Genomic DNA, 27,971 nt, shown 5'->3' on the forward strand with positions numbered 1-27,971 from the left:
TTAAATCCACTTTTAGTATTTTTTTCACCACCTCTTTATAATCTGTCTGTCAACAACAAGCTCCGCCCCTTTTATACATTTTAATACAGGTTAATGAGTCGCAGTGGTTGTGTGTGTGTGTGTGCCAAAGAAGAAGAATACTGACACCATCATCATCATTGTCGTCTGCCATTCACCACGTCGTCTTCTTCCTGCTTCTGTTTCCTGTGTTTTTTCCGCCCGATGAGAAAATAAAAGCATGGAGACGACGCAGTGCTTCTCCAGACTTGGCAGCTCAGCTATGGCACAGTGTTTGACCATTTCAACAACAACGGGACGCCATTTATTCATTTTTTTTCTTTTCTTTTTGCTGATTCAGTTTCAGTCAGTAGGATAAAAAAAAAAATGACATCAAAGTTTAAGCAAAATAAAAAAAATAAAAAATCCAGGTTTGGCGGAGAGAGCGAGCACAAAATTGAACAAAAAAAAACGTGTGCATACAACTTTTATTTTGGCGAGTTATGTTGGCCGGACGTTAAAAAAAAAAAATTCTGACTTGTAACTTCCGATAATGATACGAACCTTTCCCGCTTTTATCAAATATCAATGTAACCTGCTGTGATACAGTAACTTAAAACGTCATGATATAATGTATATACTCTATAGGACAGACAGACACACACACGGACAGAAATCCCACCCATTCATTTATAATGGAGACCCCAGCATTTACGAACTATGTCCTGAAATGTGACGCAGATTGTCATTTCATGTGGCGCTTCCACAGAAATGGGAATTTTTATTTATTTTTTGTAAAACTAAACAAAAAGTCAGAGATTAAAAAAATTCTGAGTGAAAAAAACCTTTGTCCTCAGAATTTGAAATTTCTGAAATTTTATTTTTCCCCCCATAAATCTGTTTTAAAACCTCAGATTTTTTTTAAAGCCTGATTTCAGAGATTAAAGGCAGAATTCTGAGAGAAAAAGAACAAACAAACTTGGAATTCAGGCTTTAATCTCAGAGTTCTGAGTAAAAACAAGGTCAGAGATTTAAGATTTATCACTTTTTCTCTCAGTCTTCTGCCTTTAATCTCTAAAATATGGAGAAAAAAAAAACAACTCAGATTTCAGAGATTAAAGTCAGAACTCTGAGATTAAATGAACAAATAAAAAAACCTTAATTTTTGAGATTAAACTAGAATTCTGAGAGAAAAAAAGGTCAGTATTCTGTCTTTTTTTTTTCAAATAAAAAATTTTGTTTCCAGAAATAATTCACAGGTCGCTCTAATCCTCTGGTGAGAAACAGCCTTAAAGGGATAGTTTGGGGATTTCTGAAGCAGGAGCGAGTGAGTGAGGTACTTGTGCAGTCAGTCGACAGCCAGATTAAAGCCAGATTAAAGTCAGAAGCGGGAGAACCTGAACCAGATTTGCACAGCAAACATGTCAAAGGCCAAACTAAGGAAATTAAGAACAATGTTAAGATTTGCTGTAGTTTATGATTCGGTCAGGCAGCCATTTTGTTTGGTGCTAGATTTTCTATGTGGATAATTGCAAAATACCCTGAACTATCCCTTTAAAAACATTTTTTCCTCAAATGACGTTTTCATCTACCAGAGAAGGTGACATTACAACGATCAATTTTCAGTTTACAGTGATCAAAGGAATAAACCTAAGTGCTTGTTGCCTTTTTCCCTGCGCGACTCCATTTTACTTTCAGCTGCTGTGATGACGTCATCATGTTTTCACTCATAATCTGCTCAGACACAACTTTTAAAACTCCATTTTAACCTGTTGTGTGTGTTTTGTTTTTTTTAAACTTTGCCGCAGTCTTATTTTAAAACAGTGTTTTATTTTTTTCATGGTGCCCCGCCTGCTGCATGGTCATGATGGTTACCATGTATGGAGGTATTTTAGTGCCCAGCTGTTTTTTTAATTCACATATGATTGGTTGTCAAACTCTTCGACACCGCCCACATCTTTGAGTATTTAATGTACATTTTAAAACTGGAACCCAGAAAGCCATGTTTTAGGGCAGAGCTAATGGACATTCTCATAAATAAACTAAACATGGACTTGTGTGCGCTCAACAACGTGGCACTAAAACACCTCCATATGCTTACTCCTCGCCTGCACAGACTGTCTGACTCTTGTCTCTTTAACACTAATAAAACTGTGGCTTAAATATTTCAAGAAAGTCTGCGTTTTGTCTTCAAAAAGAGACGACAAAACGGTAGCAGCTCGTTCTCACACACACATTTAAAAACACAGCAAAAGTCGCAGAGAGAAGTGGCATAAACACAAAATGGCTCCTCAGAAAAAAATAAACGACCGGTGTGCCAAATTATTTGTTTGAACACATACTTAAAGCTGTCTAAAGTGCTTTAATGAAAGGCAGCGGGTTTAAAAAAAAAAACAAAAAAAAAAAACTAAAAGGCACTAATAAAAATCAACAAGGTCATGAGTCGGACAATGAGACTAATAATTCGCGATGAACCAATACGATAAGATAAAAATGTAAAATCCTATACTGTATATCGCATGTTTCACCATTTACAGACTATAAAAAACGTAAATAAAAATAATCTGCATTAGCATTTTAGCCGAGTCATGTTAAACGGGCTGTTTCTCAATTGTGATTTTTTTTAAAAATTGCTTTAAAATTAGCGAGCACAAATGCGTCGTCAGCAGCTTCATAGTTTAAAAAAAGGGGTTTGTTGAGTTTGTGATATCTTTACTCCCGACTTAAACTCCACTGCTTTAACAACAGATCAAATCAAACTAAACACACACACGTACGAACACACGGTAAAATACAAATATCCGACTTTGATGACTTTGTTAAAAGGCACTGCAGTAGTAAAGCGTACGCCTCCTCAAAGTGTTTTTTTTAGGGAAACCAGGTGAAATAAAACTGCAGGATTAAAAGAAATGACCATGACAGCAGGCTGGATTCACAACAGCAGAAACAAATAAAATCATGTTTTCGTATGTTTTTAAACTACCGCAGGAGAACAGGCCGGTGTTTAAACTGTGATTGTGTGACTTTGTGTGCAAAATGAGAGAAAGAAAGAGCTGTAAATTAAAAGAAAATAACGGGAGCTTTTATCATTGCGCGTGTTCACACTTGCGTACACGGGCCGTCACTTTTCGTCACAAAATCCAGCAGAGGGCGCAGGTGAGTTCACCTAGCACATCATATACGAGGGCGTCAGCTGCAGCTGCGACAGCGACACAAACATCCGCCGACGCAGGTCGTTATACATTTGATCGCATTTCTTTGTTTTTTTGGGGGAAAAAAAGTGACAGCCGTCCGACGTCAGGGTCTGTGTGTGTGTGTGTGTGTGTGTGTGTGTAGCGATAAACTGCTGTGAGGACGGGCTGTGCCTTGTTATTTTTCCTCCAGCCCGTTTGACCTGAGCAACATTAATTTATTTAACCGCACGTTTATCCACATCTGTACACGGGCGAGACGGAGAGAGAGAATCCCCGAGCGGCGGCGGCAGCAGCAGAGCAAACGCCTCTCTGTTCTGCCATGTTTTCACGGACTCTTCCACTCCACGGCTGACAGGTGGGTTTATGTGTAGGAGAGGTGTGAGCCGTTAGAAATCTGAGAGGTAACACTGGTGCTCCTGCTCATGCCCTGCTCGCCGCGTCCTCCCGACGGTGTCCGCCCCATCGCCTGGGGGCTGTTCTGAACGCCACCGCTGCTGCTGACGCTGCTGCGGGACATGGGGTGACCCCACGGCGGCGGCCCCCCGCTTCCCTGCACGCTTGGCCCCCAGCTCTGCTGCATAGATGCCCCTCCAGGACTGGAGTGATAGTGGAGGTGGTGGCTGGAGCCGGAGCCACTCCCGCTGCCACTCCAGTGTGAACCCTGCGAGCTTCCAGGTGAGGCGTGTTGGTGGTGGTGATGGTGTTGATGATGGTGATGACTCCAACTCCCAGAACCCCCCGGGAAGCTGTGGCTGAGGGCCTCGGGGGACATGTTTGATAGCACCATGTTGCTGAAGCCCAGTCGCATGCTCTCCGAGTCGAACGCCTCGACTTCCCGAGCCTGGCGTTCCAGAAGACTCCGGATTCTTTCCAAGCGCTCGTTCTGCAGTGACATCATCTCCTCCTCAATCTGTGGAGGAAAAATTAAATCAATGACATTTTCAAATATAGGATCCTTTTTTAAAGGGTAACTAAACCCGTTCTTCTGGACCAACTACAAAAGAACAACGCCAAGAAGATGGCAGTAAATAATGGCGTGTAACCCTCTTCATGCACTTCTTGTACATGCTCAGAAGACGACACCAGAGCTTATGCTAGCTTGCTAAATCCAACAAGACAGTCGTTATGATGTTGTGGCAGGAAAAAGGTGCCAACAACAGGTGTTGGTTGTAAACAAAAGACGGCTTTTGGGGAAAGCTACAGCCGAGGAAAAGGCTGACAGAGAGAACATCAGTGCTGTGTTCGAACGGTGGCGACAGACAGGACTGCAAAGTGATGCCATGGTGGTGCTGTTTCTCCTGGACAGGTAAGTTCACTCTATGCATTTATTGTTTTTCATCACCACGTTGTCAATTGAACAAGTCTCCAAAAAACTGCACAGTATCTGTAACTTTCTGTACTTTTCGGTGACGTTGTCAGTGCTCGTGAACCTGTGTTCGTTGTGCGTTCCTGTGCTCTGGAGGCGTGGCTTATGGCGCATTCCCACCGCCTCGCCTCAGCACGGTTAAGTTGCGATTCCACTAGCAGAGTACCTGGTACCAGGTACTTTTTTTAGTACCTGCTCTGGCGAGGTTCCAAATGAGTCAAGTAGGCACTATGCGTGACATCGTCAGACTGCCGGCCACTGAATGGTCAGAGTGTCGTCACAAGAATCAAGGCGAACAACGCCGAACTGTAGATCAGTTAAAAAGACTTAAAAATCCTAAAAAACGTGGGTTCAACTCCAACATTTACCAGGGAAACAAACAGAGGAGTCTGGAGCAGTGAACAGCAGTGCAGTGACTGTATCAGACAGAGTCTGTGCTCCGAGGAAGTACTGAACACATTTTTTGTTTTAATGAACATGATTCAGTTACACTGAAAACAACTGCTTTACATGTCACCAGTCACTCGTCTGTGTGTGTGTGTGTGTGTGTGTCACGACTCGTGTGTTAAAATGAAGTCACCGCAGTCTCATGTAGCCGTATTTTTGCAGTGGAAAACCAACCTAAACTGTGCCGTGCCGAGGCGAGGCGAGGCAAGCTGGGACCATTAGAAAAGGGGCTTGGACTTCTGAATCTAATGTAGCCTGCTCCAACAGTTTTTCCAGGATCACCAACCCTACCTTTAATGACCTAATCATTTATATATAATTCATTTCTTTCTTAGAGATTTTCTGCATGATTGTGGCTGTAGATCAGCGAGAGGTGATAATTAGGTTAACACAATAATATCAACGTGAAATCAGAGTATCGGCAAATAGATATCAGTAAAAACACCAAAGCCCTATCCACACGGAAACTTAAACTTTCTCATTGTCGTTTTGAAGAAGTTTCACGTGTGCCAGGCCTCGATGATTACAGATGGTAAAGTGTAAATGTAGTTTCTTGTAGTTTTCTCTCCTTCTCTCAGCAGGCTTCTACACTTTCAGAGTTCACCTGGTTGTTATGTCAGGGCGAGGTCACACCACATGTCCCAAAAAAAACCCTGCGAGTGGGGTTTATTTAGGGATTTAGAACTAAGACCACCTTCTCTAAAAAAAAGGTCACTGTGTGGTTGTTTTGGTCTGCGTCCAGATTCTATTTCTGTGTCTACATCTGTGCACATGATTCCCACTGAGGTAAGAAAACAAACCAGATTGCAGCAGGAGAACAAATACTGTTCAATAATTAGCACACACACATATTTTAATGTTTTTTTTAACCAAATTAGACTATATGCTGGGTCATTGCAAACAGGTCACGTAAAACCACAATAACTGAGAAGACTGAGGTTTCTTTCTATCATCATGTGAGTAAAGAGTGAGTAAATGGACCTTCTGTTCCAGCAGGGCTCTCCTCAGCGACACCCTCTGCTCCAGGTCCTTCTTCTCGCGTTCGTGCTGGGCGTCCGTCTGCATCTTGATCTTGCTCTGGTAGGCGTTGAGCAACTCCAGCTCCTGCTGCAGCTGCATTCTCAGAGACTGACACTGAGCCTCCTGAGTCTCGTCCAGACGGAGCTGCAGACGGCGACACAGTCAAAAAAAAACATCTTCAGTGTCTTTCTTGACAATTTTAAGGCGGCTACATCCAAACTTCTACATTCCAGATTTAAAGTACCAATATTAATACTGTACTTTACTATAAAACAATAACACTGAAAGGTAAGAGCAAGGAATTATGTTCCTTAAAGTAAGTGCAAATAAAGCTTTCAATGAGTTTGAGATTTGTTCCGTGCTCGTGCAAAGTGTTAAAACTTACCGCAAAAAATGATTTCGTTTTTAGTAGTTAATCATATATAATGAATACATATTGTCATGTTCTTTCATTTACATAGTTAATCTTAGACAATAAAATACACATTTTTATATTACATTTTGTTTTAGTGACAAGGTTTAGGGCTAGATAGAAGTAATAAAACATATTTTTAAAGTAGAATACACTTTTAAAGTTTATTTTTAGTGTGTTGTGATTTTACAACTGTCGTAATACATTAGCGATAACAGGTTGATGTGGATAAAGATTTGTATTTAAATTTGAAAAAATCTCTTCCAGATTTTCCTAAATCGGTGAAAAGGTGTTTTCAAATTAAAAATGATCGAGCAGCGTTTTCAAACTCTTGTTTTTGTGGCTTTAAAATCCTGTGTCAGAAGCAGAGTTGTCTTGGACATGCAGTGCAGTGACTTACCGCCTGAGTGGAGAGCATCTCGTTGATGGAGTGGTCGTACTGCTCAGCCAGGATGGCCAGTTTACGATGCTGCTCCTGCTTCAGACGCTTGAGGACGGCCTTGTGCTCGGACTTTGGCGTTGTCTCCAGCAGGTGGTTCCTCAGTGCTTTGTACTGTCGGGTCTGGATCTTACATGTGTCCTGGAACTGCTTCTTGATCTGTAGCTCTTTGGACTGCAGTGCACAGAAAACGCTGGATTTAGTTGTGTATTTATTTTTCTCTGTATTTCATAGTAAAAAAAGGACCTGTGTTTTCTGTGTTAAGACGGTAACAATCACATACAAACGGCCAAACCAGAGGTTGACTAAAATGTGTTTTTCTTTCCAGTGACAGTCTTTAGATTATCAGATGGCCAAAATATGACATTTTTAGGCCAATTTGTTTGACTAAATTTCTTATTTTCCTCCATTTGATATAATATAATAATAATTAACAAACAAAACTTTCTCCAACTCTTTGTCTGCACTCTAGTGTAATTTGTATCTTAGAAATAACAATAGTATAAATACATGAAATTAATCTTTTTTGGTTATTTAATGATTTTTCAGCTTCTTAAATGTGAATATTTTCCAGTTTCTCTCATTATTCAGCTTCTTAAATGTGAATATTTTCTAGTTTCTTTGCTCCATAAAGAAAGAAATCATTCAAACGGAATCATTTTGGTTTGTGGACAATAACAAGACATTTGAGATCATCATTTCGAGGTTTAGGAATCACTGACCAACATTTTCTGATGTTTTATCAACCAAACAATTAAATCAATTAATCAGGAAAATAATCCTTCATTTTCTCCATCCATAGCTAACGTTTTAATTCTGAATATAGCAACAAAATTTAGAGACATCTGACAGTTTCTGAGATTTAATGGACCAAAACTATTAATTGATTAATCAAGAAAATCGTTCACAGGTTAATCGATTATGAAAATAATTGTTAGTTGAAACAGGTCATCAAAAAAACTAAATTTTTCAACTTAACCTTTGAATACAAAGTCAAGTTTCTGAGAAGGAAATGTCACTGTTGATGCTGTTTATTTAAAAAAAAAAGAGGCAAAAATCTGCCTGAGTCTCTCTGTAAGTAATTGCATGAATCAATGCTTTTATGCGATAAACAATATGTCTGCTTGTTAGACAGATCTACAGTTATCATTAAATGAGCATTTCGCTTCCATATTGACAGATTTGGAGGCTCTGACCTTGAGGCTCTTGGGCTGTTGGCGGACCTCCATGACGTGTTTGCGCCGCAGCTCCCTCTCCCTCCTCTTGTTGTACTCCTGCTGGTTGGTGAGCTCGGTCTGGTGCTGCAGGCGGATCAGCTCGGCTCTCGTCCGCTGGATGGTGTTGAGCTGGCGGAACTCCAGCTCCTGCATGGACTCGTGGTGCCGCAGGAGCATGGCATGTTCCAGGTCCTTCTGGGTCTGACGCTTGTTCAGCTCCTGTTTATTTTTGAAACGCCGAGACATGAAAAGAGATGAGACCGTCGGCAATAGAAAGCAATTTTAGTTGTTTAATAGCTAATCAGCATTTGTAATACCACATTTTCCACTGGTCAAAAAACCAGGGGCCGTGGGAATCATTTTCCACTCACTTTCTTCTTTGATTAGTAATGTTTAATCTCTTTTTTACGATATACACAGTGCTGCACATCAGTCTCAGACCATTCTGTGATGTTGGTCTTGTATATTAAAACTGTAAATGTGTTTAAGAATTTTTCCAGGTTTGCCTTGTACCTCAATTGTTTTGCTTCATAACTCAGGGTTGCCTTACTACTTTTGTTGTTTCTGCACTGCAGCACAATGACAGTGAAGTTTCTTGATTTTAATAAATATTCCTTATTTACAGCAACAAACAGTTTTTTTAATCAGCTTCTGCTACGATCGGCATTTCTTCTTGGTCATCTTCATTTTTTAAAGCTTTACAAATTCATGCTTCATTTCACATCTCTTTCTCACTTTCTCATCTTCCAGTTGTTAACATCTAAATACCCATGAATGTTTGTCACATTAACCTTTTTACTTATTTTATTTTTATTTAGCACCTTATTTTTTTCTTTTAGTGTCGAGTTTGTAAAGGGAACAGAAGTAAAAGCTACCAAAAAGGGACAACTACTCCATGGTATTGATGTTGTTTTCTTCTTCCTCTTAACTAAAGCTAATTCAGGTGTAACGCGTTATATTGTATCAGCTTCTTGTTCACAAGGAACCAGCGTTTTGGGAGCACTGAAGCGGTAAAAGTTGTGTTTCCATGTGGAAAAAGGCACAAATTAAGTGTGATAGTGATTTAACATGAAACCCAGCTTCTGTGCGTGGCAGAGACGACTGACCTCTCGCACCAAGTCCTGCTCGACATTGTGGCGAGACATCAAGATCCTCCGTTTGAACCTGCGACACTCCAGCTCCAGATACTGTCTCTGTCTGCGCTGCAGGTTTGCCTCCTCCTCTGCCTGGAAGTGCTGGAAGTTCTCCTTCTGCTTGGACAACCATTCCTGCTTCTCCTTCTTAGGTGTCGACTGATTTTCATTCAGCTCCTAAGGAGGAAATATTACTAGTCACGGATTTAAATCGCACTGAGAGCAGGTTTGTTTGCTAGCAGCGAGTCAGTGGGAAGGAGAACTTCTAGAGCAAGAACAAAAATGAACTTATTTACCTCTTTGAGTTGTTCCTTGCGAAGTTTGTACTCCCGTTTTTGTGATTCTAAGAAGCTGTTGAGTTCCTTCTTCTGTTGACTCAGGATGTGCTGCTGGAACTTCTTTTCATCGTTGCTCACAGTTTTTGCCTGATGGAGAAAAAACGCAAAATACATCAGTTTGATCTTTGTTAAAACACGAGTTAATGGTCAATCGAGAGCAGAGGTCGTCAATTAAAGGTCCAGAGGAAATGTACTCAAGCCGAAGATTGGATTGGAAGTGCAGCTGTTTAAGTTTGATCTACTGTGTATTTAAATATGTTTGTGTGTAGTCAACAAGAAATTCAAATCAAATTAAGTATAATTTAATAATAGTTCATTAAAAAGTAATATTGCAAATTTGACGTGAATGGGTTACAAAAATGCCTTTACCTGATAAATCACTCTAAATGCAAATATAAAAATACCTTCACGAGTTATTGTAAATGAATTATACTATAGTAAGTTCAAAGATAAACATTTAAATTAATCAAACTAAATGTAATTAAAAAATAAAGATTTACATTAATAACATTAAGTTAAAAAATAACCTACTTATACCAAATTAAGTCAATCTTAATCTTTATTTACTCGTGTTTTGATTAAAACTGTGCCGTACATATTTGCCTTCTCAGATCAAACCAGGTGAGGTTACTTTTCTCTGATTATCTGATTGTCTTTGATAATGTCATAAAATGTTTAAATACTGCTCTGAAAGAAAGAAATACCAGGAATCTTCAGTGTGAAGCTGCAAATCTGTCAGTCCTAAAAATATTCCACAATAATTTGTTTTTTTAAACAAAAGAATGGATTTAGGAAACTGAAACACTAAAGTGCTTTTACTCTGAAACAGGAATTGTTGGATTTGTGGCATATGCAACACACAGCAATGTTGAAACTGCGACAACAGATAATTTCCTTCGTTTAAGTTGATGTGAAACGAACATGATTGGTAAAAAATAGACGAGAAAAGTATAAGCAGCGCGACTGCTGTGATCATGTGACGTAGACGTGTTATATCTACTGTGGCTCCAATTCAATGATATGATTGGTCTTACATTTTATAATGATTCAAAGAAAGAGATCCAAGGCCAAATCTGGACCGGAGTCCACCCTTTAGTGAGCCCTAATCTATAAGGAGGAGATAGATGAGAGAAAATCATACATCTTTCTCCATGGACGCCTGGTGCTTCTTGATGAGTTTCTCCATCTCCTGGGCAAAGCTGTTCCTCTGGTTCTCCAGCTCCTTGTCCAGACGCAGCCGGTGCTCGTCCATCTCGGCCTTTAGCTTGTTCTCCAGGGCCATCAGCTGTTTCTGGTGCTGCCGTCTCATGCGCTTGTAGCCTAAGATCTGCTCTCGTAGCTCAGAGTCCTGCTCGTGCTCCTTAATCTGCCGAGTGAGCTGGTGAACAGAAGACGACACGGGAGTGAGTTTGTGAGGAAAACAGTAGAAATGTGAGGTAACAATATGAATGATTTTTAAGTGAGGTCCGCCAAAAAATGGAAAAATACTTCCAAGCTTAAATTTAAAACTGCAACTAAAGATTATTTTCATAATTGATCTGTTGATTAATCGTTTGGTCCATAAAAAGGTTTATAAAACGTTGATCAGTGTTTGTCAAACCTCAAAAATATGTTCTTAAAAAATGATTTTTTTAGTTTTAGTCATTTCTTTGTTATATGAAGCAAAGAAACCAGAAAATATTCACATTTAAGATGAAAAGCCAAAAAAACTTGTTCAATGATCAATAAATTGATTATCAAAATAGTTGACAATTAATTTAATCATTAATTGTTACCTAAAATCATTCAATAATGTCTTCTGATGCTCAAAACTAAACTATTTTGATCATCAATCATTTTGTTTAACAAATTAAACCAAGTTCTCTAATGTTTCAGGTTCTAAAATGTGAATGTGGAATATTTTTGGTTTTATAGACAAAATAAGATGTCTGAAAATATCATTCTGAACTTTAGAAAACATTAATAAGGGACTGGCATTTGTAGCAAAAATGTTATTTGCATATTCTAACCTGAAAGTAATGCAGGGGTCATTGCGTGTTGAGCTAATGGGAGCAGATGACGAGATGTATTCAAGAAACCTCGTAAATTTCTGCTGCCACCTTGTGGTAACAGATGCACCACAAATTAGGTAGAAGTTGGCGTAGAAAGAAATACATTACTAATAGTCACAGAAACTGTCTAATCCTTTTATAATAAAGAGAATAATCTAATATCCCCATGCCCAACAGCGATCAACACTTCCACGTTTTCTGAGATTTTTATGGATCTAAAAACGAATCAATAATTGAGAAGAATAATCGACAGATGAATCGATTATGAAAACACTCATGAGTTGCAGCTCCATTCTTATTTAATCTGCAAATACAAAAACTGAGCAGTTACCACTGATGCTGTGCGTATGGTGGCGAAGTGTTCGCGGTTTCGTTTTGGCCGCGGAGTGTGTGCGGGTGGCGACTGTGGCTCAGTTGGCCGGTTAGCATGTGGTTCCGTCTCTGGATTGTATGTCTCTTGCTCCTGGAAACAATCACAAGAATTTGAACGTTTCATAATCTGATGTTCTGTCAGTGAGTTGAGACGTGGTTGTCAGAACTTCTTACCGGTTTGAGGTGAATGACGGAGCTGTTGGACATGACCGTGTGGTCTCCCTCGATGCCCACCTCGCTCTTGTCGTCGCCTGCATCTGTCAGACTGTTGACGGAGCTGCTCTGGGAGCTGGCACTGATGGACATACTGGGGATGGACTGGTTGCTGCCCACACTGTTCACAGTACCCGTCCTGCTCACATTGTGTTCTGGCTCCTAAAAAGAACACAGACATGTAGCACAGAGAGGAACAAGGTTACAAACAAGACTCTCTAACCACAGCACAGGTTTCTACGATGTTATACTGACTGACACATGACGCACCTCCTCTTCGTCTTGTGCTTCATTCGTGGGACCATTGTGGGCTTCCTGAAACAAGATCTTCTTCATTTTACGATACTGCAGATTGTCCAGCTCCCGCACGGCATCTTTGGTCCGGTTTATCAGGTCCATTAAAACTGATTCTGGTCGTTCACGCTGGACAAAGGCATGCTGGACGAAGGATACAGAAAACACATTGTTTAAAAACAAACCGTAACATACGACTAAGTCTGTCTTAGCTAGTTTTAAATCGTACCTTTAACAGCTCTTCCGAGTTCGGTCTGTCCTGGGGAAATTTCTGGAGACAAGAATCTACAAAGTTTCGGAAATAATCAGTCCTGAAATAGAGACGAGAGAAGATGTTACTTTATGGCAGCCTTTTTCAAACTGTGGGGCGGGCCCCCCTGGGGGGGCACGAGTTCTGTTTTTTTACAAGTCCTAACTAAGTTTAGCAGGCGGAACTTTTGGTCTCGCTGTGACCCGGACTCATTTAAGTGACGTACCACAACCAAATCTACACTGGTGACAAGGTTTGGATAATGGAGAAGTTTTTGAAAGGGGCAAAAACAAAACTGTGCAATGTTTCGGAAACAAACAACAAGCCAACGTCAGCCAAACTCATCGACCGAAACCCAAGACGCATATCGCAGTCTTAGATTCACAGCGAATGAGGAAGGATATGAAGAAAGACCTCTGTGTGTTGTGTCTCAAAACAATATGTTTATTTGGAACAGATTATTGAAAGTGAAACATTTTATTAATTCAATAAATGTTATACACATTGTTACAATTTTGTGAGAGTCTTCCTCCAAAGGGGGGCCGACCCAACAGAAAAAGTTTGAGAACTTTCTGGTTTTAAATCATTTCTTAAAAAGGTCCAGTGTGTAACAATTGGTGACATCTAGAGGTGAGAGTGCAGATTGCAACAAATAGAGGACATCATCTGCTGACTCCTCTCTTTCCAAACACATCAGGGAACTACTGTGGCCTTTACATTAGGGTTGTCATGGTAACAACAAAGATGAAATGCAAGTCTGACAAGCAGGGATGAACAATATTGGACTTTTTGCTGATATATCAGGAGCCAATGCTTGGGCCGATGACCGATATCTTCATTTTTTCCCCCTGCATTTAGTGTCTTCTATAGTGAAATTAACATATTTTTCATACTCATGTCACAGCAGATGAATATCTGTCGATAAGGCTTGGCGGAATGGGAAAAAAATATATATTATATCAATTGATACAAATATCTATCATGATATAAGTCAGGGCTATATGTCTGTTTAATAATCTGCGTATATTTAGAGTTTATATCCTGATATAGGAGATTTATGTGGATATAAAGCTGCACACAGGTTGTTTCTCTGGACTCATGAAAAGTGTGTGTGACAACACACTGTAAATACACTGTTTATGATTTCATCTCAGAGAATACCTGCTTTATTTCGTTAAATTAAGGACAATTACGTGTTACAAACAATCACATTGAGGAAAAATTCTGCTATAAGTGACTTTCAAAACATGATTTTGTCAATTCCATGCATTTTTTAATCAGTATAAAATATACATAATATAATAAATGTGATAATTATCAATGCAACAGCCTTGAAAACAAGGAAATGTCATGACAGATACTTCATCATGATACAACAATATCCAAAATCCAGACCAGATCTTATGTCATGTCACCATATAGATATTAGATCCATATATTGCCCCGTCTTTAAAAGTTTAAAAATAGGTCATTCTGAACTCACCATTCACTGGACTGCAGCATGGGGCTCTCATTCTGTGCTATATGGTATAAGGCACTCATTGCATTCATGTTGAACAGTGGAGGCTTCCTCTCAGCTATGAGCAAAGAGACAGATTACAACAAAAGATTAGTTTTATTATGAAGTAAATGTATATTTATATATAAATATACATATATGTTTACATATGGTGACTTTACCTAATTCAATGCAGGTGATTCCCAAAGACCAAATGTCCACCTTTCCATCATACTGACCCTCGTCCATGGCTAAAATGACCTCTGGGGCCATCCTGAGAAAACGCACACACATGAATGACCTTGAATTAGGGCTGCAGTGATTCATTCATTATTCATTGAATACGAGCAACAAGCGTTCTGTTTCTCAGCTTCTAAAATCTGATTTTTTTTTTCTGTCTTCTTTGCTCCATAAAACAAAGAAATCATTAAAACTGAATAATTTCAGTTTCAGTTTCAATTTTGTGAACGAAACAAGACATTTGAGATCATGATCATTTCCAAATATATGAAATACTGATCCACATTTTTCAACATTTTCATACATATTAGGGACGGGAATGAATATCCAATTTTTATGAGAAGTCGATCAGTTATGTGACCTTTCGTAATTATATTAAAAACATACAAAACTCAATTCTGTATTGAAAGAAAAGTCTTTCTACTCCAATGACAGTTCGCGGACTTTGTGTTTTTGCAGAAGTGATTTTGTTTCTTCAATGCATCTTGTAGCTGCTCCTTGAAGCTAAACAAGCAGCAGATCCCGTAAAAGTGATGACATTTACCAGAGTCATTGAATGCACCTCGTTATTTTCTTCTTCTCCCTCTCTAGAGGTCTTCACCAGGTGCCCTTCCTGACACAACCCTCTCATCTCTACCTTACTTATAAAAGGTACCCAAGCCCTTGACCAGTCTGGGATTTGAACCGGCAACCCTCCAGTTAGAAGACAAGTTCCTTTTACACAAGGCCATGGGCTGCCCCAAATATTCAACAACTCATCCCAGCAAATATAGAAACAAGTACTTGATTAAACGAGGAAAATAATCGACAAATTAGAAGATTCATTTACCTTCTGAACACATACAACACAGAGGCGTTAACATACCAATATGGAGTCCCCACAAAGGAGTTGGCGGGACAGGCAATGGAGGCAGAACCAAAGTCTGCCAGTTTGACCTGCCCCGGCTCTGTCAGCAAGACGTTTCCTGCTTTGATATCTCTGTCAACGGCAGGAGAAGAAATATTACCACTCCACGCAGGAGACGGACCACCTGAGGGCACAAGTGCTTTGTGTGCCAGCATGTTCCTGAACTCTGGAGACTCTCACCTATGAATCATGTTGTGGGAGTGAAGGTAAGCCAACCCCTGCAGAGCACCATGGGTAATTGCAGCTATTTCAACTTCTTGCAGAGGTTTCTTGTGAACTAGGCGGGGGAAACAACGACCACACAGAGATGATGAATCAAGAACAAAATTAACATGCATCAGTAAATTTCCAGAAATTATTCGCAGGAATATATGAGAATTAACTGAAAATAGTTGGTTTTTTGTTTTTTTTAGACAATAGCAAGTTTTCCTTAGTACAGCAGGAGGCGTGATCGATCCGTCATATTTGACAGGAAGATCACGCCTCCATAACAGCTGATAAGGCACGTCACCACCTAACATCAGATGACAGTTCTGAGGAAGGCAGAAGATACATGCTGAAACTGGTTAGCAAGGTAAAAGAAAACTTATTGTCTAAAAAATGAACCAAGAAAATAAATAAAGTTCAATCAGTAGACATAATGAACTTTCATAATATATTAACTGAAAATGTTGTTTTAAAGACACTGTGTCATATACAAATATGAATATATTGCCAACATAGCAGCATTTTTAACAAGTCACACATTAAAAACACACTTGTCTGGCATTTCTGCAGATGAGCATCCTGTTAGAACTCCCCCAACTTCACTCATGAGTGATCATAATGAGTCTTAAATCTGATATAATTGGTATCGGATCAGGCCATCCCTAATTAAAAACTTTTCAAAAGACATTCACTTAATTCCACACCATTTCCAGACCACTTTTTCCCACGGTAGACGGAATTCTGTCATGTAAAAACCACGAGTTCAAATACATGTCACTCACCTTCTAACAAATCTGAGGCGGAGCCAAGACAGTACTCCATCACCAGCTGCAATCAGACGAAGAAAGAGTTCTCTGTGTTAACTTGTTGTTTTTATTTTCCAACTTTTGTAATCAGAGGGCATCACTGCACGGTCGTAATCTCTGACTATTGGTAGGACTCTCTATTTACCTCATAATTCCATAGGGATTATTTTTTTTAATAAAGCAGCAGCATGGAGGGTGGAAAATATTCTACACTGTACTATTTCATTTTAGGCTCAAAAACATGGCTGTAATCTCCAATATTAACATAAAAGCAGTGACCAACAACTAAATGAAAACAAAAAGAGATCAATCACGCTGATCTAATCACAAATAAAATCAAACAGCAGTGCGAGTTAAATAGCTGAAAGAGATGCACGGATGAGCTGTAATGTCATGCGCACCCACTGCTAAATATCAATAATCCACCCGCAGCAACGTTTTTTTCAATAAATAATACTCGCAACCGCCATCCACCCGATCATCATTCATTGTAGTAGCAGTCTGATAAACATAATATGCTGTTATGGAAATGTTAACTAATTTCTGCCTCATTTTAGATCTAGTCAATATGTTAACCTACGTATTATTTATTTCAAACGAACCCGCCCGCACGCAATCCACCCACTTCGCGGATTATCTGCGGTGACTGCGGGTGTAACCGCCAGCCGTGCATCTCTAACCATTTCATAGAACACAAGCATGTCCACATGTTTTGGAAAGAAGACGAGTTAATTCTCTCTATTAATCCCACGGCAGAGAAACTCTCTCCACTGGCACAGATGTGGCAGGGATGCAGAGGTAGGCTCATGTTTTTGAACCTGCGCTCGTTAAGTGTCCATCAGTGTGCAGGATCTTGACTGGGTGAGATGCCATCTTCTTTTGTGTAGCGCACTTTATAATGTTTATTTGAAAAGGCAATGTAATAAATTGAAAGACAAAATGCAATTCATAAATACACATGAAAATCCCACAAGCTCTGCCCCCCAACATTGACATTGACAATTTTTTTGTCAAGGTGAGCCTGTGCCGTTTGTCGGTCGTCTTGTCGAAAAAAGGTCCCATCCTTATAATTCCATCAGATTACAATATAATAATAATAATAATAATAAGACTGCACAAGACTCGTATAGGTCTTTTTCCACAGTACTCAAAATCAAACACGTTTAAAAACTTTTATGAAAGCATCACTTTCTTTTCATAAAGGGGGATGTTATAGATCCTGCATTTGTGAAGTTGCTCGCTTCAGCTTTAACCAAACAAATTATTTTCTACTTCACTCTTCATTTACTTCTTCCCGGTCCGTCTTTTAAACTTCACTATAACCTAGCTCAAATGTTTACAATGAGCATATATAATGGAACGCCGTCATCTTTCCTGCTGTTCCACTGACAGACTTATTATTAGTACCACACATGTCTATCTATGTCGTCTGTAAAAGAAATAAGAGGGGGAGGTTACATATTGCTCTCTTCTCTCTTTTAGCTTTATATCATAAAATAATCCAAAATAGTGAAAACAAGGGGGGTGTTCTCTGAAGACACGCTGTTCCCTGTGAAACACGATTGCTCTGACCCCCCCCCCCCATTAGCACTTGGTACTTTAAAAATCCAATATTCTTATGTTGAAGGTTAAAATGTATGTAATCCATTGTTTAATAATAAATGGGTCAGTTTTTCTCAGACCTACTGTTGCTGACTATTGTTCTCTGTTTAAGTAATATCACTTGATCAAGCCTATTTTAACATTCCACAATACAAAATATGTAATTAAAGTATGTATGATTCGTGCTGATACGTTTTCCTCACCCAGGCCGTGTGCTCTCTCAGGTAACATCCTTTGTACTCAATGCTGTTGGGATGTTGTATCCTCTGCAGGAATTTCACCTCCTTGATTATATCTTGCCATTTCTGTGAAAACAGGAATTGCATCAATACACACAACAACATTAAAGAGCTGTAAAAATGTCACATTAACATGATGTCGGGCAGTAAAAAGCCATCGTACCTCAGTAGACTGCTTCCCACTGTAGGACATCTTCTTGATGGCCACCACCTCGTTTGTCCGTGCATCTTGGGCCTGAATAATAAACACATTACATTTAGGTGACGGTCATTATATTCATTCCATAAATGTACCAATTATATTTTACCTCTCTATAAAGCTTATTAAAATGTTAATATATTAGTTTTTTCCCTACACAAAGGAGCTCATTAGAATTAAATCATCTGGGGATGTAGATTAAGATTATGTCCCAAATACGGATTTTGGACTCAGATTAAAAAAGACTACATAAGGCCAAACATTCACAAATTGGCTGCCAAATAGTGAGCTGTTCTATACATCCACCAAGAGAATGCCTGCACAATGATGAGCTGTTCTAAACATAAACCAAACAGACTGACTGCCAAATAGTGCGCCGTTCTAAACACCCACCAAGACACCAACTAATCAGCTGTACTATACATCCACAAGGAGACGGTCTGTCAAATAATGAACTTAACTATACATCCACCAAGAGTCTGCCTGCCCAAAAATGAGCTGTTTGATATGTTCACAAATAAACTAACTGCCAAATCGTGAGCTGTTCTATACATCCACCAACAGACTGACTGCCACTTAATGAGCTATTCCAGACATTCACCAAGGGACTGCCTGCAAAATGATGACCAAACAGACTGACTGCCGAATAGTGAGCTGTTCTAAATATGCACCAAGTCTCTGACTGCCAAATGATGAGCTATTCCAGACATCCACCAAGGGACTGTCTGCAAAATAATGAGCTTTCCTAAACACAATCTAACAGACTGATTGCAGAATAGTGAGCTGCTCTCAAAATCCACAAAGTGTCTGACTGCCAAATGATGAGCTATTCCAGACATCCAAAAGGGACTGCCTGCAAAATAATGAGCTGTTCTAAACACAATCTAACAGACTGACTGCCAAACAATGAACCATTCAATAAATCCACCAAGAAACTGACTGCCAAATAATGAGCTGTTTCCATATATCCATGGAGATCTATTATTAGTGAGGTTATCATGGCATCACGTACTTAATCCTCTGTGACCATGATGTAGAGATAACCACTGAATCTTGCCTGTATCATGTGATACAGTTTGCCAACTGCTGAATAATTGAGCCAGGAATATCAGAATTGTATGCATGAGAACACAGTGAGCCTCACTGAAATGAACAAGGACACAGTTCAGGTTTTAGAATGAACACGTCCTTACGTTTGAATCCAACACAGTGAAAATACTCACGAAGTATACAGCACCAAAGCTGCCATGTCCAATCTCACGCAGATCTGTGAAGAGCTTCTCCGGGTCCTCCTTGAAGAAGAGTTCGGCTATATCGGGGTCCTTCAGGCTCCCCGCCCGAGTGCTGTTGGGCATAATGTGGAGTTGTGGGGGCGATGCCGCTGCCGCCAGTAACTATCTGGGTCTGCGACAGCGACTCGAAAGCCCCCACCGGTGGCTCATCTGCAGGACAGCGGTCTCATGCGTGTTCAGAGCTATAAAAAACGTACAAGGAGAGGAAAATATGAGTCCGACAAACTCATTATATTGTTACATATTAAAACTGGTCATTATATGGATATTATATCTATTAATGGTGACATGAGACAATATATGGTCCATATCTGTGAGACTTTTCCTGGTTTTAAAGGCTGTTGCATTGATAATCATCATATTTATTATATTGAAAACATACATACATACATACATACATACAACATGGAATAGACAAAAAATACATCTTTAAAAAACACACACAATTATTTGTGTTACAGCAGACTTTGACCATATTTACAGTCAATGTCATTGTTTCTAACACATGTAAATATCCTTCATTTAACATTTAAAAAAGCCAAAACAATGAAGCCGATATGATCTGAAATGAAAGGTAATAACAAATGTATTTTAAACAGTAACTTAAACATAAACAGTAGATTTTATTCCATTTTAGAGTGTATTTACAGTGTATTATCACTCTCGCTCATTGAGAAACTATATCCAGACATTATTTATAAAAACATTTATAAAGCCCCGCCTTACAGAAATATTCATTTGATTTAAGGTCACTAATAGTTTTTAGTTATCTGGATTTCCTCCTCCATTCATGAGATGTTTTATGGGAACATTTAGGTTTCATGTGTTTATTTATTCCCCTGATTTTACAAAGGCCTCTGTGCACTGCTGGTGCTGCGATGGGAATGTTTAAGAGTGTTTAAGTGTTCAGGATTCTATATGTCAGCCTTCATGTCTGGTCTATGTGAAATACTAACATTGATTGGACAGGTACATACTTTGTGTTGGCCTTTGTTTCATACCTTGGCAGTGTGGTCAATCGCCCTAAGGCGACAATGAAGTGTCTATTCTATTCTATGCTAAATTTCTTTGATGTAAAATGTGACATCAGAGATGATGACAAGGGCAAAAAGTCACTGTTCTATTCATTCAAAGAAACGCCTGCCTGTCCATTAATCACATAACCGTTCAACGGTTTGCTCGGCAGGTGACTTAATCAGGGTAAATCTGTAGAAATGTGACTGATATATCACTAAACAAGCCGCTTCCGCATGCCTGAGGACAGTCGGGCCAACAAAGCGGGATTACGCAAGAGTATGTGATGCTGAGTCAGCTGAGGCAGGTACTGCACTACTGAGAGGACACACAAGATACAGGTGAAGCCACTAAATTCTTCTTCTTCGTCTGCTTTATTTATGGCAGTGCTGCGAATTCCAGCGTATTTTTTTGGCACAAAGCTAATTTATTGGCATAAACATTTTTCCTGAAAATTACTTTTTGACAATTGGGAACAGCACTCAATGCTAAGGCTGCAAGTATTCATCGATTAACTATTTTGATAATCTATTAATCAATTTGAGTGTTTTTTTCATCATAATCAAAACCAGTTTTCAGACTTTTCGGCTACTTCAATGTGAATATTTTCTGGTTTCTTTGCCCCATAGAACAAAGGAATCAATGAAACTGAAATGTTTTGGTTTATGGGAAAAAAATTATTTGAGTGCATCATCGTTTAACAGGTTTGGGGAAACTTCTGACATTTCATGGACCAAACAGCTAAACTATTATACAAGAAATTATAAACGGATTAAGCGCACAATAATCTTTCCTTGCAGCCCTACTTAGTACTTTCATATTAATTGTACTTTATTTTATTAGTGCCTTAAAATTGTCCACTTGATTGTTGTTTTCTTTTTCCACGACCTAATTTTAGTGAGAAAAGGGCTAAACAGTGCCATCCAACACGCAGTTCCAACAGTGATTAATTGTGATTGAATTGATCACCTGCCCATTATTTTATCAATTATTTGGCCATTTGCTTGTTGTACAAATAGTCAGAAAACGTTGAAAAATGATCAAACCTCGAACTGACGATGATCTCATATGTCTCGTTTTCTCTCGTTTGTAATTTTTTTTTGTTTTTTTACAAACCAAAAATTATTCAGTTTCAATGATTTCTTTGTTATATGAAGCAAAGAAACCAGAAAATATTCACATTTAAGAATATTAAATACGTAAAAATAGGAAACGATTAATCAGCCCTGACACGTAAGAACAACTTCAGTCTATCGGTTTGTCCTCATCTGCAGCAGCAGAGTCTAAGGCTGGACTGGTTTCCATAGTTACTGTGGCTACAGTCAGAGAAACCAGTGGACTGTGTCCTAACAACCTCTCCTCACACCTTCACACACTGGTATGTGGACAGATAGAGGTAATGAGGACACAAAGACGCAGCCTGAACAAAGAAACCAAGGTAACGACACACTGCTTCAGTGAGACAGACGCCTGAGCAGACTGAAAACATTCCAGTGACAGTGACGACTCGTTAAACCTGAAAGTTACTGGGTAAACACAGTCCTCAAACATACCAAACATGGTCCACGTTAATCTGCCCAGTGTGATTCACTCACATCTCGTGAGGAAAAACACTTTTCTCATCAAACGACCCACAATCCCAAAATCTAATTTCAGTGCAAATTATCTGTGTATTTGTAGTTCTTGTTGATGGTGACGAGATTACACCTAATTTACAGAATACCCATCTAAAAAAACACATTTAATATCTGGTTTTTACAGGTTTTTAACCACTGGGAATGCTTTAAAGCAGCTTTAACTTGGTGTAATGACGATCAATAAATTTTTAATTGATGACTAAATTAACCATCGACTATTTTGATGATAAAATTGTTGTTTGATAGTAGTTTTTAGATTGTTCAGCTTCTTAAATGTGAATATTTCCTGGCTTCTTTGCTTCATATAATAAAGAAATCCTTAAAACGGAATCATTTTGGTAAAAAAAAAAATATATATGATTTTGGGGGGTTTTGGAAACACTGATCAACATTTTCTGCATTTTAAGGAAATTCATCATCTGTTCCAGCCCTAAAATACTGAAAGAAATATAGAAATAAATTGTTGACATTATTTTTATTTTATTTTCTGTTTTTAGTTATTTTGTTTTGAGTGTGTTTTATTGTATGACTGCTACTTTTACCCATGTTTTGGGTCTTTAAATTTAGTTTATATGTTGTTTTTATATGTATTTTATTGTCAAGTGTGAGCTTATGAGTCTTTTATTCAGATTTTCATTCATTTACTAAATGAATCGTCAACTATTTTGATCATCAATTAATCATTTTTTCTGGTTTATTTGCTCCGTATGACAAAGAAATCATTAAAATTAAATCATTTTCGGTTTTTGCACAAAACAAGACATTTTATGACATTTTATGGTCCAAACGAGTTCTCCATTAATCAACTAAACAATCGACAGATTAATCGATTATGAACATAATCCTTAGTTACAACCCTAATTCTGTACAGCCCTTTGGTCCACTGTGGTTGTTTTAAAGTGCTTTACAAATAAAGTTGGATTGGATAAATACATTTGAATATTTCATGATGGATCTTTAAATACAAATCATGAGGTAACTAAAGATTCCCACCCCTATTACGAGCCTTTTCCAGAGGTCTGTGCTCTCCGAGTGACCTTGTTTTTAAATTATAACACCTTCTTTTAAATCTACAAAACATAGGTTAAAGTCCGCCAACCCACAACAAGGCTGACATTATTTTTTAACCCCATGTGCTGCCTATTAAATGATTTGTTCTGGAACACCACTGCTGTTGGTCACAGATTGTCGACTGTAAAAGATAAGTGAGGGCTGAGTTGACTGAGTACATGCTGCGGCTCAGATGATCTGCTGCAAACAGATGCAGGGGCTGACGCTAGAGTCACAAGACTTCTTTCGTCGGCCGGGAGAAACATCCCCCCACCACCACCCCCAGTCTGAAGCTGACATCTTTTGTCTCACAACAACACTGAACAACTGACTATTCCACACGGACGCAGCCACGGCCCTGAAATCAAACCTCATAACCATGAGGGACTGACTGTGTTCTCTTTATTGCCATTGTTCGTCACATTGTTGCTCTTGAATGAGCTTTGTTGTCGCATCTCATGATGGCATTTTCCAACTATGGACAAGTGAGGAGAGAAGTGAGTGATGATAGCTGATACCTTCATAAAACACGCCACGTCCCGGCCAAAAACACACTACACACACACACACAACATCAACAAGAATGCAGCAGGACAGGTCAACAAAGCTGGAGGGCTGGAATTCCCAATGTATGTCCTCACTGCGCTGCATTTCCTGTTCGCACAGCTATGAGGAGGTAGGACTGGGCCCAGTGGTGAGCACTGACTAGTGATTATCTGTCTCCCTTGACTTAACAACAATGGCACGCTTTCAGGCATGTGTGAGTTGCATTTTTTTTGGATGCCATTTTTTTTTTTTTTTTTTTAAAGATGACACAAGGATGAAAAAATGTCACGACTTCTAGGAAATTCAAATTTTAAATCATCAGTGATGTCACTCCATTGATTCCCGCCCCAAGTTCATAGAAGGAAAAAACTGTGTTTCTGTCACGATCTGACCAAAAATAATCGAGATTCACGACATTAAATAGAGTACATATTTTTGATTTAAAAAATGATTAATTTACTGATATCATATCAGTCATGCACAGGCACATGTAAAAAATATACTATGATGGTGAGCTAGACAGGATTTTCAAGTCACACACGTGAAATATGAACGTTTTTCTCCATTCACGAACAAAAATTCATCATGATTGACGTATTCTAAGTACTTTTTATCATGATAATATCATATATTGTCCCATAACTAGCAGAGCTATCATAATTTCAGCTATAATAATAATAATAATAATAATGGAGCATTCCTTTTGTAGTCGAGACTTGGAATTTCCAAGTACGGGGGCTTTTCTGGAAACCTCAAGGGAACCACACCAACCGACATGGAATTCCACGACATATGAATACTGCTACTTTCACAGTTAATAGCACTTCTGTTATATTTGTGTCACAGTAAATCTATCGTATTCATAGCACTGTTGTTGTTACACCGTTAATGCAAACACATAGTTAATTCTCATCATTCTCATTATTATGTGATTGAAAAAAATCAATACAATTGAAAAATTTTGGGGGAAAAAAGAGAAAATGTTGAAAACTGTTAATCAGTGAACCAAATGAAGGTGAAGCATAGACAGAAGACCATTTCCATTAATGCAAAGTATAATCTCATAGTGATCACAACAGTAACTTGAATCACAATTATTTTGATCACTGTAATGGTACGGTGTCTAGTTGGAACAGGTAAACACAAAAAAGAATGCAGTTGTGTTGTTGCTCTGACAATTTTAAAGAGCGTCTGAAGAACCTGTTCAGCCTTACATGCTGCGTCTTATCCTGTGTTACCTGTGGCTAAATAACACCACACTGCAGTTACAACACCAGGTGGATTACACACAGCACTGTGAGGGATTTAAGGAAAGTTGTTACTTTCCAACTACAGACGTAAACAGTATTGTCGATTTCATGATAACATGAGAACAGTGTGTGGACACGGTTGTGGACATGTGACCGTATCAACGTAAAGGTAATTTTGTTTCCTCCACAGTGAGGCAGAGTGGAGAGAAGTGGGAACTACACAGTGTATATAAGGAATATTCCGTGCACACTGTGTCTCTCCACCTTCATATGTTGTGGTAGGCAACCTTACATATGCTTATGAAATGGCAGCCTGCATCATGAGCACAGTTAGAATGGGAAGTTTACATCCCACCTAAGAAATAACATCACATTTTGAATAAAAAGTGACAGCTCTGGAGTGAACAAGTAGGACAATCTGGTGCGTTTTGAAAATATGGTAGAACATACAAGCTGCTGGTAACGCGGGTGTTGACTAATGGTTGGCTGTAGGTTTTCCATTGTAAAGTTCTAGCACTACTCTACTCTGTTTTTATTGCTTTTCCATTAGGGATAATACCTGGTACCTTTTTGGTACCTGCTCTGGCAAGGTTCCAAGTGCCAATACTAAAATGTGAAGCCGACAGACTGACGGTCCGACACAAGAATCAAAGCAAAACAATGCCAAACTGTAGATCAGTTCTGTTTAGTCGTATCTCAGTTCAGTGACTGTGTCAGACAGGGTCTGTGCTCCGGTCATGCAGGGAGTACTGAACAAATCTTTGTAATCAACTGATTCTAATGATTCAGTTACACCCAAAACAACTGCTTTACAAGTCAGTAGTTTGTGTGTTTGTGTCGCATATAAAACAACGTCACGGCGGTGCAATGGCGACCCCGCCCACGATGAGGAGGTATTATGAAGTAATGAAAAATAATATGCCTGATACCAAACCGAGTATTGCTAGAACAGTATAATGGAAAAACGCCATTAGTGCTGGCATTAGCCGGTAGTAACAGGAGTGAATGATCCAGGATTGCAAATCACATACTAGTACAACTATTACCAGCTCTCTACTGAGAGTCAAAAGCTTAACTTAAACAGAGCCTCCAGAATCAGACTAGCAGTACATCTCATCAAAGACGAGTGGACAAAGTCGTAATAAATATCATACCGTGATAGTGTGCCATGGAGTTGTAACCAAAATGTCATCATACAAGGAGTTCCTGATATATTTATATCCCAATTTCAAAGAAATGTTCCAGTTGTCACACTAGAAACTTTCCAACCAAAGCCCTAACATGACTTAAAGGGAAATTAAGTTTGGTAAGTGGGACTTAGTTCCTCATAATAAGTAATTTGTGAACTTGTATTTTTATATAAAAGAGTTTGATCCATATGAAGAATGAGCTAAAACTCTTCAAGAAATCATTTCAAAACTTGTTTAAGGTTAGGAAATCATTAATTTACTAAAGAGGCCTGTACAACATACATTTCTTAAATACCACTTAAAGTACTGACCAATAATATACCTTGATATAAGGTTTATGTTATGTTAGAATGTTTTACCATTGACATGTGAAATGTTTCTCTGTTTGATATGATTGTTGTTGTTGTTTTTTTGCCAATAATACATTTAAAATCACAAGTAATTGGTTTGAACTAGCCTTTAAATATCTGACATTCATGTATATAGACTGACATCCTTTTTGGCCACATAGTCAGGCCCTACCCTGTGGGTTGTTTTTCCTAATTATTGTGCATGCTTATATTTCTGTATATATTTTTTTCCCCCTTATTTAAATCGCAATGCGTTGTTTCTGTTTTGTTTTTGGTTCTTTTAATACACAAACCAAGGCAGATAGTTGTATTTGATTTTGAAATGAGCTCGGATTGTTTGTTATTTGAGGTTTAAATAAAGTTTATCAAAAAAAAGCCAAAGTTAACGCTAGCTAAGCTAAGTTACGTGTCATATGATGAAACAACCTCAGCCATAACATTTAGTACATTTATGACGTGAAGGTGAGGAGTTGAATAAATGTGCGGATGAAACTTTGTTTACGCCAATTGTTAAATAGCAAAGTGCTGGATTAGCAGGCTATCCTGTGTGATGTTTGCTAAGTTAGCTTAGCCACTTAGCCGAAACTCACCCTCCTCTGACAGGCCAGCGTTCAGCGCCGCGGATAATGTCGTTAAATTCACAACACTTTGGGACCGTAAAAGTGTCCCTCCCGTCTCATTCCACGTCCGACAGCTCTGCGAACGGAATCCACTCGTTTCCGAGTGCTGTCACTCGACTGCGGCACAGAGTTTAGATAAGGACTGTAGCTTAAAATCCCCACCCTTGAAGTCACTGGGGAGCCAGAAGAGTCGAATCCCACTCCCAGCAGCAGCAGCAGGCAGCTCCAAAGATGGCTGCCGAGCGCGAGCTCCGTCGCCGCCGCCTCCCTTCGTCAAAAATAACGTCGCGGGGAATGAAGTGAGGGAAGTTCAAACCCGAGTCCGCAAACACCCGTTAACACGCCGCGATGTTGCTACCAAAACGGGCTAGTTTCACCTAGCACGGCGGCATGTTCTCTACTTTATTTACTGTAACTCCACTCGGTCTTCCGTCGAAACAGGGAACAGCAGTTCCGCCCTGCCTGTTGCACTAAACTCTCTCTGACCCAACATCCAGAGGCGGAGACAGTGGAGCAGCAGCAGCAGGCATGGGACAGGAAAACTGTCCTGTCATGATGGTCGTGACCGAAATAACTGCCAT

General features: G+C 39.1%; 1 protein-coding gene across 2 annotated transcripts; it reads right to left on the reverse strand.

Annotated features, from left to right (window-relative positions):
- Positions 1 to 745: 745 nt before the first annotated feature.
- Positions 746 to 27,864, reverse strand: taok1a (TAO kinase 1a). 2 transcript variants are annotated; one of them, XM_058633586.1, is made up of 20 exons: positions 27,553 to 27,864; positions 19,665 to 19,915; positions 18,406 to 18,477; positions 18,207 to 18,308; positions 16,378 to 16,423; positions 15,569 to 15,665; positions 15,347 to 15,460; positions 14,424 to 14,515; positions 14,227 to 14,320; positions 12,723 to 12,804; positions 12,470 to 12,637; positions 12,161 to 12,361; positions 11,946 to 12,077; positions 10,705 to 10,941; positions 9,522 to 9,650; positions 9,199 to 9,402; positions 8,072 to 8,311; positions 6,837 to 7,049; positions 5,986 to 6,168; positions 746 to 4,101 (listed from the first exon to the last, which is right to left on the reverse strand). In XM_058633586.1, the coding sequence occupies exons 2-20, from the start codon at positions 19,794 to 19,796 to the stop codon at positions 3,553 to 3,555; spliced, it is 3,087 nt and encodes a 1,028-aa protein (XP_058489569.1). In that variant the 5' UTR covers positions 19,797 to 19,915; positions 27,553 to 27,864; the 3' UTR covers positions 746 to 3,552. The 2 variants fall into 2 exon arrangements, with proteins under 2 accessions (XP_058489569.1, XP_058489568.1); XM_058633585.1 differs by having other exon boundaries at positions 27,361 to 27,864.
- Positions 27,865 to 27,971: the final 107 nt, after the last annotated feature.

The sequence above is a fragment of the Solea solea genome, chromosome 7 (assembly GCF_958295425.1).
Source record: "Solea solea chromosome 7, fSolSol10.1, whole genome shotgun sequence".
In the NCBI taxonomy this organism is placed as follows: domain Eukaryota; kingdom Metazoa; phylum Chordata; class Actinopteri; order Pleuronectiformes; family Soleidae; genus Solea; species Solea solea.

Coding starts and splice junctions, on each gene's coding strand:
- taok1a (XM_058633586.1), bottom strand. CDS start 19,796: ATGCCCAACAGCACTCGGGCGGGGAGCCTGAAGGACCCCGATATAGCC. Junction 18,309..18,405: donor GTGGGAAGCAGTCTACTGAG/GTACGATGGCTT, acceptor CTGTTTTCACAG/AAATGGCAAGATATAATCAA. Junction 10,942..11,945: donor CCATACGCACAGCATCAGTG/GTAACTGCTCAG, acceptor TCTGTTCACCAG/CTCACTCGGCAGATTAAGGA.